The 13,671-nt window shown below is 42.8% G+C and overlaps 1 protein-coding gene across 1 annotated transcript in view; it reads right to left on the reverse strand.

The window, feature by feature from the left end:
- LOC138809140 (alpha-aminoadipic semialdehyde dehydrogenase) overlaps positions 1-13,671 on the reverse strand; it is a 33,580-nt gene that overhangs the window by 10,683 nt on the left and 9,226 nt on the right. Inside the window, exons 6-12 of the mRNA XM_069995564.1 lie at positions 13,139-13,271; positions 12,139-12,183; positions 8,194-8,271; positions 5,833-5,930; positions 4,474-4,515; positions 3,537-3,631; positions 1,721-1,805 (exon numbers count right to left, since the gene is read on the reverse strand). Of these exons, the coding sequence (XP_069851665.1) occupies positions 1,721-1,805; positions 3,537-3,631; positions 4,474-4,515; positions 5,833-5,930; positions 8,194-8,271; positions 12,139-12,183; positions 13,139-13,271 (576 nt within the window). The remainder of the gene's footprint in view (positions 1-1,720; positions 1,806-3,536; positions 3,632-4,473; positions 4,516-5,832; positions 5,931-8,193; positions 8,272-12,138; positions 12,184-13,138; positions 13,272-13,671) is intronic.

A 13,671-nucleotide genomic window follows, 5' to 3' on the forward strand; every position in this document is an offset into this window, starting at 1 on the left:
GAGAACAGGAGTCAACAACTTGCTTCTATGGTGGGACAGATGAAACTATTCTACGCCTTGCATCACAGATGTGTTATCCATCACAACTACTCAACGCTGCCTTATGCAAATGAGTAGGAGTGGCCAGCAACAGATATACACAGATGGCTGATGCAAATCCAATGGATATAGGTCTGCTTGCCAATCCCGCTTCTGAGCAATGACTCCAGCAAAAACACCTAATCAAATATACAGAACTGGGGCTGGGAAGGTGGCTCAGTGGTAGAGCGTTTGCCTTGCATGCATGAGACCCTGGGTTCGATTCCTCAGCACCATATAAGCAGAATAAAAAAAAGCTGGAAGTTGCACTGTGGCTCAAGTGGTAGAGTACTAGCCTTGAGCTGAAGAGCAGTAGGACAGCGCTCAGGCCCACGACCAGACCCAAAAAATAAAAAATAAAATAAAATAAATTTTAATTTTAATTTTAAAAAGTACAGAATTGGACCAGGACCCAGTTTCTCATGTCTAATTCTAGCTACTCAGAAAGCTGAGATTTGGAGGATCAAGGTTCAAAGCCAGACCAGGCAGAGAAGTCCTTGAAACTCTTATCTCTAATTAACCAACATAAAAGCTGGTCTGAAGCACATTTCAAGTGGTAGAGAGTTAGCCATGAACAAGGTAGCTGAGCAAGTATATAAGGCACTGAATTCAAGCCCCAGTATTAGAAAAAAAAACAAAACAAAATCACAGAGCTGGGTGCTGGTGGCTCACGTCTGTAATCCTACCTATTCAGGAGGCTGAGATCTGAGGATCATGGTTCAAAGCCAGCCTGAGCAGGAAAGCCCATGAGACTCTTATCTCCAATTAACCACTCACAAAACTGGAAGTGGCGCTGTGACTCAAGTGGTAGAGCACTAGCCTTGAGCTGAAGAGCTGAGGGACAGCATTCAAACCCAGAGTTCAAGCCCCACGACTGACAGAAAATAAATAAATAAATAAATAAATAAATAGATAGATAGATAGATAGATAGATAGATAGATAGATAGATAGATAGATACTACAGAATTGATAGAATTGGCTTCTTGATTGCAATTGCCCTATCTCCAAAAACATCAGTTTCTGGAGCTGGCATGCAGTTTAAGAGCGACAGGTAGAGACTGCTTGTGTGATGCCTGTGAACAAAACATTAAAGTAACCCCAGGGATGAGGAAGATATAGGTAGACCCTTGTAAAGTAGAGCCAGCTTGGGAAGAGCTGCATGAAGGCCATTCCCAGTCTCACCCAGGAACATGCACCAAGCACCTGGGTCTCTCCTCTTCTTGTACCCTCCAAGTCTCTCAGAAAAGTTAAGTATGTATGTCAACAAATAAATAACTTCTCAAAGCAAAGATCATAAACACTGTCAAAAACAGTACCAAAGGAAAACAGGAGAGTTTTGTTTTCTCATTTGCTGTTTTTATTTTCTTTCTTTTTTGTTACATCTGTTCGTTCATATGTCTTTGGGAGGTAAGGTGAGCACAGAAATGGAAGGACAAAGGGTGAACAAATGCAGCAATGGTACTCACTAGACACCATTTGAAAATGTGGGAGGGGAGAAGGAAAAATTGGGAGAAAGCAAGGGATGGAGCGACAGTGTCCAAAAAGAAAGGACCTCTTTAGCTGAGTTATGTAACTGTAACCCCTCTGTACATCACCTTTTTGTAAAAAGCAGTACCATTGAAAACACAACCCGATACTCACAGTCCCATGGGTTCCCAACACGGATCTGTGCGTAGGCCTTTTTAAGTCTGTTTACCACCTCATCATGGATACCTTCGTGCAGAAACTACAGAGGAATAGCAAGGTTACAATACAATAGCAAAGAACACAATTTCTTACAATGAATCATTTTCTTTTCTTTGATGACACTGAACTCTGGGTTGAGTACTTATTTGGCTGCTGCTTTATCACTTGAACCACCCCTCCAGCCCAGCTTTTTGCTGGTCAACTGGAAATGGAGTATCTTGGACTTTTCTTCATGGGCTGGCTTTGAACCACAATCCTTCAGATCTTAGCCTCCTAAGTAGTTAAGTACTGATTATAGATATAAGCCACTGGCACCTGGAATTCATTTTCCTAACAGTCTTGATTAATAGTTGTTAATAGTTACTGAAATACCAAAGTTGGACATTGAGCCATAAAAGCAAGACCAGCTGGCCTGGGACTCTGCCAATCTCTAACATGAGCTGTAATCAGGTGAGAATCACCCCAGTACCCACCCAGGCACCATGGGACTTGTGCTGTAGTCTCCTGGCACAGGTACTAAGCCATACATCACCTGAGTTAGTCTGAATTAATCTCCATATGACAAGTGAGTTGTCATTTTGAGACCTAGCCACTGAAAGGCCATAACACTGTGATTCTTTTCATATGCATCACTAATAATTGCTATGGAAGCCAGAGTGAGCAATGACTAATACTGTTCTTTAATATTCAGCACTAAATACAAAGCATCTGCTCCAAAACACAAAGGAAAATTAAAACAGGCTGCAAAGAGCGATGGTTGGCTTGCATGTCATTGTCTATTTTACCAGGTGAGTGTGGATAAAAGTTATCTGTAATATCTCTGCTTCTTTCTTAGCTTGAGTATGTTTAATATTCATGAACAAAATAAACTGTAAATACTATCGTATCTTAAGGTTCTTTTTGAGAACTTGAATGGGATTGTGTAAAAAATAAAAACTAAAGGGCTGAGAAGGTGGCTCAGTGGTAGAGTGCTTGCCTTGTATGCATGAGGCCCTGGGTTTGATTCCTCAGCACCACATAAACAGAAAAAGCCTGAAGTGGCGCTGTGGCTCAAGCAGTAGAGCACTCGCTTTGAGCTGAAGAGCTGAGAGACAGTGCCTAGGCCCAGAGTTCAGGTCCACAACCGGCAAAAAATAAATAAATAAAGACTAAAGCCAGGTGCCAGTGTCTCACATGTGTCATTCTAGCTACTCTAGAGGCTGAGATCTGAGGATCGCAGTTTGAAGCCAGCCCAGGCAGGAAAGCCTATGAGACTCTTACCTCCAATTAACCATGAAAACTGAAGTGGCACTGTGACTCAAAGTGGTAGAGTGCTAGCCTTAAGCGAAAAAGCTCAGGGACAGCATCTTGGCCCTGAGTTCAAGCCTCACAAGTGACAAAAAAAAGTATATTTTGCGCTAATTAATTTAGATTTATAATTTTAGATTTATAATTTGTGATTTTGGCTCAAGGGCAAGGTGCTGGTCACCCCTGCTATGTGATCTTGGACTTTTGCCTACATACTGTTATAGAAGAAAAACCAGAAAGAGGTCTCAACCCCAGTCCACTTTCCATCAACTGCTGGAATCCTATTTCTCTGAAGCCACCACTAGCTTAGAGTAGGAAAAGTCTCTATTGATTTGTATGTACAAAAGGGTGAGCTGGACCATATAGATGCAAATCATGTCTAGGGAATATATTTTTTCTAGCAGTTCCTCTATGATACCTAACCATTCAAACATGGTGGATAAAAGGACCAAAAAACCACCACAACAAAAAGTAGGCCACTCACCAGTCGTCTTGCAGTGGTACACCTCTGGCCAGCAGTCCCCACGGCAGCAAAGAGGGCAGATGGAACAACTAAGCTGAGATCTGCATCCTCAAAAGCTGAGAAGCACCAACGTGCGTCAGTGTGACAAGCAGGCAGGTGATGCAGCAGCTAACCGGCACCACACAATGTCTTTACAAAGCAACAATGCATCAACACTAGCATGTAAAGTAAGCGTGTCCAACCAGGTGTCAGTGGTCAAACTGTAATCCTAGATACTCAGAAGGCTGAGTTCTAAGAATCTCAGTTCAAAGCCAGCCCAGGCAGAAAAGTCCATGAGACTTTTAACTCCGATTAAGTAGCAAAAAATACAGAAGTGGAAGTACGGTAGCTCAAATGGTAAAGCATCAGCCTTGAGCGAAAAAGCCAAGCAAGAATACAGACGTCAAGCCCCAGCATGGGGAAAACAATAAATAGTAAGAAAAAGAAAAAAAAAGAAATCTTCAAACCCACAGATTAAATAGCAAAACAATGTCTTAAGGCCATAAAAATGCCTAACATTCCATTAAAGATCAACCAATGTGTCTGAAATCAAAAGAAATCTTCAAGTTAAGTAAATCATTAAGTTACTTTAGAAAAACCCGTGTGTAGCCAATTTTCAGAAAACAAGGGAAAAAATGAAGTATGGCAGTTATTTCGCACTACTACAGATGATCAAAGACTCACACACAAGTTCTAGGGCACAGGTAACGTTTTCCTAACATGAATTTTCTTCCTTTTTGATATACGCCTTTAACCCAAACCTATGTCCCATCTCCTAAGTAAAATCCCTGAGTGTGGAAATCAGGCGCGAGGGGCCCACATAGCAGAGAGCATCTTGAGCAAGTGCTGAGTGGTCAAAATGGCAGCGACAGACATACCAACTGAACGCAAAGCAAAGCAAAGCAAAGGGCCGCCTTACCAATAATTGCATTGTTCCCTCCAAGTTCTAACAAACTTTTCCCTTTAAGAAAAACAGAAACATAAGTTAATTCCAGTGTTCGTATATAAACAGTCGCAAATTATAGCCTAATCTCAATTTTTTAAAATTCTGATTAATAAAGTAGCATAACTATTTATCAACATCAAATTTCCTGATCTTTTTACCTGTATCATGAGAAAATTATGTGAGAGAACCTATCTTTATGAAATACACTGAAATATGCAGAGGCAAAGAAACACACCTTCCACTGCCATTAAACTCAACAATGACACACACATACTGTGTTTGCATATGTATTGCTAGAGAGAGAGAAATGACCAATGGTGAGAAATATAAGCAGTGAATCAATCTGATGAACACGTATAAAGAATTCCTGATGCTAGGCCTAACTTTAAGGTCTGGTACACACTGAAACAGTGTAACTCCCTCAAATAACTTACATTTTAACAAGATAAATTCCAGGAAGCTAGAACATGTGTTGTCAGGAGGAAAGGAGACTAAAGGGGAGGCAGGGCTGACAAACGGAGATGGGAAGGGTGGGCTAATGCAGTCACAGTATTTAATATACATATGTGAAGATGGAACTGGGTAAATTAAAGAGAGGAGTTGGGTTGGGAGAGATGGAGGAGAATGATGACACTCATCAACATGCCTTGTACTCATAGTTTGACATGGTGAACTGAAGCCCATTTGTACAACTACACAATTTTTAAACTATATTAAAAAATAATTTTAAAATATAGGCCAGGACTGGGAAGGTGGCTCAGTGGTAGAGCACTTGCCTTGCATGCCTGAGGCCCTGGGTTCGATTCCTCAGCACCACATAAGAAAAAAGCCGGAAGTGGCTCTGTGGCTCAAGTGGTAGAGCGCTAGCCTTGAGCTGAAGAGCTGAGGGACAGTGCCCAGGCCCAGAGTTCAGGCCCCACGACCGGACCCCCCAAAAAAATAAAATAAAATAAAATAAAATAAAATAAAATATAGGCCATCCGCTGCAGAAACTACTACAGTGAATTCCCTCAAACACAAGCACACAATGTCCTATGAATTTAGCAATTCCACTTAAGGGTAGGCGACGAACTCTTACATGATCCTATTATTCTTTACTGGAGAGAAAAGGGGTCTCCTGTTTCATAAGAGTCCCCATTTTAATGAGTCTCCTATCTCAGAGACTTCCTTAATATTTAACTACTAACAATTATACCCTTTTACTTAAACATTTAAGTAAATATAAGCAGTATCTCCATGGAAATGGGTCAAGGAAAAAAGTGTAGAAGACAACTGTAAGGCTTTTCACCATACTCCTGAGAGTCCGATCTTCATGACAGTGCCAACACTTACCAAACCTCTCCTGAACCATGAGGGCCACCTGCTTCCCCACCTGAGTGCTCCCGGTGAAGGACAGCAGGCTCACTCGCTCGTCTCTGGCCATGGCTGTGCTGCGGAGGACAGACATGTCACCCAGGCAGAAACACCCAGCAATGACAGAACCAGAGGGACAGCAGGAAAGCACTAATGGGTTCTTACAAGACAGTCGCCAAGGCTATGTGGAAGCCCAACCCAAGGGTTCAAGGTAAAAATCGTGAAAATGCAATCACCTTTCACAAGTAGATTCACACAGGAAAACAAGCCAACCTGCGTGCTGTTAGCCAAAGAAGGTGGTTTTCCTGTATGGAGGGACTGCCAGCACAATACGGTCCTGGTATTTGCTTGGTGAGCACACGTGGGGATTTTTTGGTACCTACTATATGATTCGTCTAAAAATTAAAAACAAAGATAATCTAGAGAGAAACAGCCTAGTGTATTCTTTATAAAGAAGCTGACTTATAAAGGCTGTTCTGGGATTTCTAATTACTTCTAAGGAAGGAAGATCAGACATTACTGATTTTAACCTCTGTCCCTGGCTCAGGGCTTCAAGGGCTTCACTGGGAGCCAAGCAGGGAAGTCTCAGCGTCCATCTAATGCAGGGCTGGACAGCTTGATTAACTTCCCCAGGTTCAGCACACATATACGAACACTCACTGATGCGTCAGGTGGGCTGCTGCTTAGTGCTCGAAACTACTGAGCAGTCCCAAGGCCATCATCAAGGACAGAAAGCCCAGAGGGCCCGAACAGAGTGAGTCAAAGAATGCAATGCTCTTGTTTTAGAGACATTTGGAGAACACCTAACTGCATAGATTCTCATCTGTAAAAAATAAAAGACTAGCTGATTGCTTCTTTTTCAGTCTGCCCAATAAATACAGTTGTAAGGTAAAGTGTTGGAAGAAGACTAACACCTCAGCAATACTAGTATGTTTATAAGTCTTAACTGTTAAGAAACCTCACCAAGTCAAAGTCTAAGCCAAGTACAAACAATCTCAACTTCCATTCAAGTTCAGAGCAAGTACAGCCAGTCCCAGCTTACAGAGGCTGTGACATTAAACCAAGCAGGCATACCACCTAGAGGATGGTTCCATTTACAACTGTAATCTATCTGTGCATCACCTTTACAATAAAAATAATTTTTCAAAGTGTCTCAACTAGGCAAATTCACAAAGACAAAGTCCATTAATGGTTGTCAGAGGCTGGGCAAAAGAAAGGATAGTGAGAAATAACTGCTGGTGATATAGGATTTCTTTCCTGAGTAACATCTGGAATAAGAGAGTGATGATGGTTGTGCAACTATCAACTATGTATTAATCAGTATAAAGATCTATTGATAAGGGCTGGGAAGGTGGCTCAGTGGTAGAGTGCTTGCCTTGCATGCATGAGGCCCTGGGTTCGATTCCTCAGCACCACATATGCAGAAAAAGTCGCAAGTGGCGCTGTGGCTCAAGTGGTAGAGCACTCGCTCTGAGCTGAAGAGCTGAGGGATAGCAACCAAGCCCAGAGTTCAAGCCCCACGGCCAACCAAAAAAATTAAAACAAACACAAATGTTAAATGTTAAAGATTTCTAAATGTGAAATTTAAACGTATTAATATCAAGTGAAGATGATAAAATTAAACAATATATTTAAAAAAAATGTTTAAGCCAGGTGCCAGTGGCTCACACCTATCATCCTAGCTACTCAGGAATCTGAGATCTGAGGACCGCAGGTCAAAACCAGTGTGGGCAGGAAAGTCCATGTGACTCTTATCTCCAATTAATGGTAGAGCCAGAAATAGAGCTGATGCTCAAGTGGAAGAGCTCTAGCCTTGAGCACAAAAGCTCAGGGACAGAGCAATGCCCAGGCTCAGAGTTCAAGCCCCAGAACCAAAAAAAACAAACAAACAACCAGAGGCTATGTTCCAGGGCTCCCTTTTCTGGTCCACTGAGAAACTCAGTCAATGGGCTAGTTCCTCAGAAAGTGTAATCTCAGACTATAATTCTAGCACTCCACTTTTGTCTCTAAGCACCTTCAGAAATCAAGCGCCAGAAGTCATGAACAGCCGTTTGTTACTTCAGAATATAAATACTCTATAGTTGGAGATGTAGCGCAGCAGTAGAGCATTTGTCTAGTATGTATAATAAACCCCTTATAAACGGTGGCAAATAAAACCCGTATTCCTCATTGGCTAATAGAGGTCCCACACTGCTACAGCAGGCGCCGGAGGAGGTGCATAGCACAGTAGCTCAAGAGACCATCTCATTTCCTCAGTGACTGGCTTTGTCACATGGTAAAAGTGATTCCTGATCATCTACCGCGTTCCTTCAGCCGAGCTACTCTGCAGTCTCCACCTACCCGATGTCTGCTCCTCCACATGTCAAAGAACAAATTGCACCCGGCAGCTTGTTGTTCTCCAGAACTTTGGACACTATCCTAAGAATGGAAAAGCAGTTATTGAGTAAGATAATCATTCAGTTTTTTAAAGACCTTTCAAAGGTAAACTCCATGGGCTGAACGTGTAGCTCAGTGGTTACAGTGCCTACCTAGCCAAACTCAAAGGCTCCAAGTTCAAACCTCAAAGTCACCAGTAAGTAAACAAATAGATTTCAACTCTCTCCTTTTCCAACTTTCTCTCATAGTTCTTCAAAGATTTTCTTTTTTTCTCGGTTGTAGGGCTTGAATTCTGGCCTGGGTGCTGTCTCTCAGCTTTTCAGCTCAAGGCTAGCACTCTACCACTTGAGTCACAGCGCCACTTCTGGTTTTCTGAGTGGTTTATTGGAGGTAAGAGTCTCCTGGACTTTTCTGCCCAGGCTGGCTTTGAACCATGATCCTCAGATCTCAGCCTCCTCAGCAGCTAAAATTATAGGCATGAGCCATCAGTGCCTGGCTTTTTCAAATATTTTCTTACAATAAACACAGAAACACAACTGGCAGAACTATTTTGGTTTTTTCCTAAAAGAATCTTAAAATACAACATAAACAGAAAACATGAAGCACTACTCAAGTGGTTTTAGGAGTTTTTGGCCAAAATGGCAGATTGGAAGCTGGGAGTAAACCTTGGTAATAATGTAAATGCTTAAGTATGGGCCAGGGCCTGGGTTCGTAAGTTTTGCATTGTTTTCTTTTTGACATAATACATTTGAACACATCTCTGCAAATCAGAACTCTGTAAAAGAACAGTAAAAGAAAAATGGAAAGAGGAAAAGATCTCCCAACACAGACAAGAGTCTAACCCAAAACCATGCCCAGGCTAGGCGCTGTGGCTCTTGTCTATAATCCCCGCTTCTCTGTAAGGTGAGATCTGATCATTGAGGTTTGATGCCAGCCTGAGCAGAAAAGTCCATGGCACTCTTATCTGCAATTAACCAGCAAAAAGCCAGCAGTAGAGCTATGGCTCAAGTAATAGAGCACCAGCCTTGAGTGATAAAGCTAAGAGAGAATGCCCTGGCCCTGAGTTCAAACCCCCATGACTAGAACACACACCATGCCCAGCAGGTGTTATGTTTCATAAGAGTTGAGCCATTTTCAATTTGTACAATTCTTTCGATGTAAAAAGCATTGCACCAGTAGATAGTATTTTGTTTAAAAGCTGGGGTTTTCCTCTGTACTCAAGGTAGAGTTAATAAAATCCTTCACCTAATATATGAGAATCTAGCAGTCAGTAAAATTCTGTTCTCTGCTTATCTGATACCATACATGTTAGTTATAGTCAGACATCGTAGCTCACACCTATGGTCCCAGTACTTGGGAGGGAGAGGCAAGATGATTAAGAGTTCCAGGACAGCCTAGACTACACAGCACGACCTTGCTTAAAAAAGAAAAACAACAGGCTGGGCACCAGTAGCTCATGCCTGTAATCCTAGCTACTCAGGAGAGGCTGAGATCTAAGAATCACCATTCAAAGCCAGCCCGGGAAGGAAAGTCCATGAGACTCTTATCTCCAATTAATCACCAAGTGGTAGAGTCCCAGCCTTGAGTGGAAAACGCTAAGGGGCAACACCCAGCCCTTGAGTTCAAGCCCCAGTACCAACCAGCATACACAACAAAACATATTTCTTTTTTTTTTTTTTTTTTTTTTGGGTCCGGTCGTGGGGCCTGAACTCTGGGCCTGGGCGCTGTCCCTCAGCTCTTCAGCTCAAGGCTAGCACTCTACCACTTGAGCCACAGCGCCACTTCCGGCTTTTTTCTAATGTGGTGCTGAAGAATCGAACCCAGGGCCTCATGCATGCAAGGCAAGCGCTCTACCACTGAGCCACCTTCCCAGCCCCCAAAACATATTTCTTAAGCAATGTGGTGGATGGTAAAAATGACTCCATTGCAGACCGGGACAACTATGTATGAACTGTAAATGGAAATGCACATTTTCTAGGCCCCCTGAATTCAGGGACACTTGTAACTACATATCCCTTGTGGTGCCTATACAGCTTCTAAAACTGTGAAAAAAAAGATTGTCTGTGGCTTCTGTGGGCCATAGGGCTTGGAAGGCAGGGTAACTCCCACACTTGACCAATGAGGAACTCAAGTCCCACCCCTTCGGGGCAGGGTAACTCCCACACTTGACCAATGAGGAACTCAAGTCCCACCCCTTCGGGGCAGGGTAACTACCACACTTGACCAATGAGGAACTCAAGTCCCACCCCTTCGGGGCAGGGTAACTACCATACTTGACCAATAAGGAACTCAAGTCCCACCCCTTCGGGGCAGGGTAACTATCACACTTGACCAATAAGGAACTCAAGTCCCACCCCTTTGGGACAACACTGGCTGAAGAGGGAGGCCAGTGCCACTGCCCTGCAAACTCCACTCCTGGACCACATCCTTCTGCACGCAGGGACCAGGAACATGCAGCTCCCCAGTCCCCCCATGTGAGGCCTGCAACACTGTGCTCCTCATATGCTTTCTTCAGCTGCCCACAGCCATCTACCTGCATTGATAATTTTGTATGGGTTAGGGGCTGGGAAGATGGCTCAGTGATAGAGTGCTTGCCTTGCATGCCTCTGAGGCCCTGGGTTCGATTCCTCAGCACCACATAAGCAAAAAGAAAAAAGCCGGATGTGGCGCTGTGGCTCAAATGGTAGAGCATTATCCTTGAGCTGAAGAGCTGAGGGACAGCGCCCAGGCCCAGAGTTCAGGCCCCACGACCGGACCAAAAAAAAAAAATTTTTTTTTGTATGGGTTAAAAATGATGTTATAAATGTCCAAATGGCCCTTGGCAGAAACAAAGTTCTCCATTCCTTGTTAGCAATAAGCTCCCTATAAACAATTCGAGAGTGCTGACCATTCAACACCGAGTATTCTCTAAATTCCAGATTGATAACCCATAGCACTGATTTTTAGGTTATCAGAGGTTATACTCTCATAAATGGAGAAATACAATAGTAATAATTGTGTGTGTGTGTGAGTACCAGGACCTGGCATTTTCTCACTGGGATTATTTTCTCAAAGTGCTGGTTAATTGGAAATAGAGTCTCAAGGCCTTTTCTGAACACACTGACTTCTAAAAGCAATCCTCCAGGTTTCAGCCTCCTGCATAACTAAGATTACAAGCATTAGACATGTACACCCAAAAATACCAATAATTTTTTAACTAATAAACTCAATACACACAAATCAGTGACACTGGTTGTTAATTAAACAACAACAATAAAAGTACTATCTGGCTAGAAATCTGTTCTCAACACCATTAATTTATTGGATGATTAACAAATACTGCTCCTAAACTGCTAGAATCTTTCTTCTCCACTATAAATAATGTTTTTATTTTCCAAGTGATTAAAAAAATGCCTAGATGAGTTCAACACCAAGTCACCCTCTGGCATGTTTCCAAAGAAATAAATAATAAATGGCTTGAAAAGAACTGTGTAGGCTACATAATGATATAAAAATGCTATTGTAACCAAAGGAGAAAAGGTTATACAAATTCCATCCTTAAATAAACATGACAGAGCCGGGCGCTGGTGGCTCACGCCTGTAATCCTAGCTACTCAGGAGACTGAGATCTGAGGATCGCGGTTCAAAGCCAGCCCGGGCAGGAGAGACCGTGAGACTCCTATCTCCAATAAACCACCAGAAAACCGGAAGTGGCGCTGTAGCTCAAGTGGTAGAGCGCTGGCCTTGAGCTGAAGAGCTGAGGGACAGCGCCCAGGCCCAGAGTTCAAGCCCCACGACCGACAAAAAATAAAAAAATAAAAAAAAATAAATAAATAAACATGACAGTTTTACAGCAGATTAAAACCATAGGCCTATCAAGTCATCCTTTCAAGATTATACCTTACCTAGCAAAGAGCCACGTGTACTTACTTAGTGACCGCTACGCTGGTGAGCGAAGTCGTTGGCGCTCCTTTCCTTCAGATAGCAAGAGACAAAAGAAAAGAAATTCAACTTGAAGAAAATCATAAATACATGTGTGTGTATGTGTGTGTGTGTGTGTGTGTGAGAGAGAGAGAGTGAGAGAGAGAGAGAGAGAGAGAAAGAGAGAAAGAGAGAGTGTGTTCTGGGGCTTGAACTCAGGGCCTGGGTGCTGTCCCTGAGCTTTTTGCTAAAGGCTATTGCTGTACCACTTTAGCCACAGCTCCACTTTCAGCTTTATTGGGTGGTTAATTGGGAGATAGTCTCAGAGACTTTGCTACCCAGGCTGGCTTCAAATCTCGATCCTCAGATCTCAGTCTCCTGAGTAGATGGGATTACAGGTGTGAGTCACCAGCACCTGGCTATATATACCTTTTATTACCAAGCAGAAGCAAAAATGTTCTTGAGGGGAAAAAAATTACTTCCTATTAGACAGTTGTCCAATTAGAGAATAGAAATGTCTCTGGGACGTAAGGACTACAAATCTTCATGATGTATGACATATGCAGCCTGTGGCTGCACTGGTCATGGGAACTCTTACATTCCCCTCTGCCAAGTACGGCAATGCAGTAAAGTAGAAATCCATCAAGTACCCAACCAGCCATTTGGATTTAAATGTTGGGATGCATGGATTTCTTTGAAAATGGGGGCCAAACCATTCATCTTTTTGCCTATGCTTTGTTTTACAGATTGACTTTCAGATTATCCAACTGTGGGCAGCACTTAAAATCAGTATTCCCGGCTAGGCCTGGTGACACATGCCTATAATCCCAATCAATACTCAAGAGGCTAGGATAGGAAAATCTGGAGTTCCTGGTTAGCCTGGGCTACACAGAATAACCTTGTATCAAAAGGAAGCAAATAAATAAAAATAAAATACATCTGTAGAGGAACCAGATATACAGAGACTGTGATATACTGATCCCTGGGTAGGAAAGTGAGCAGACCTTACCAAAGGCAGACGTTTCCAGCAATCATGGCGATGGCATTGTTCCAGCCATACACTGCCACAGGGAAATTGAATGCAGTGATGATTCCCACCAGGCCTAAAGGATTCCACTGCTCAATGAGGGCGTGGCCAGGTCCTGAGGATGGGGGGACACAGAGCATGCTCAATGCCAACAAAGGTAATTAAGAACCAAGTCTGGAATCATCTTTAAAGCAACAGTACATACTCTAGACCAAGAGGATGCCAAGTGCTTTCCAGTGACCACTTACACAGCTGTAGGACATGGACAATTTTAAGGTAAAACAGAATTGTTTATTGTCAACCACAATGATAATCATTGTGCTTCTGAATCTCACAGGAGCTACATCGATAAGTCTCCCAGCTGGGAGACAAGGAAACATCCCATTAGTCAGGGGCATCTAAGAGATGTGACTGCACACAACTCCCGACTGTCACAGTGACACTCTTTGTGTTACCTGATGAGACACTGGGCCAAGCTCTCTGAACGTAAGATAAGGTGTCTCCTCAGCCTTACA

This window comes from Dipodomys merriami, unplaced genomic scaffold, assembly GCF_024711535.1.
Source record: "Dipodomys merriami isolate MVZ:Mamm:240054 unplaced genomic scaffold, mDipMer1.0.p SCAF_487, whole genome shotgun sequence".
NCBI lineage: Eukaryota > Metazoa > Chordata > Mammalia > Rodentia > Heteromyidae > Dipodomys > Dipodomys merriami.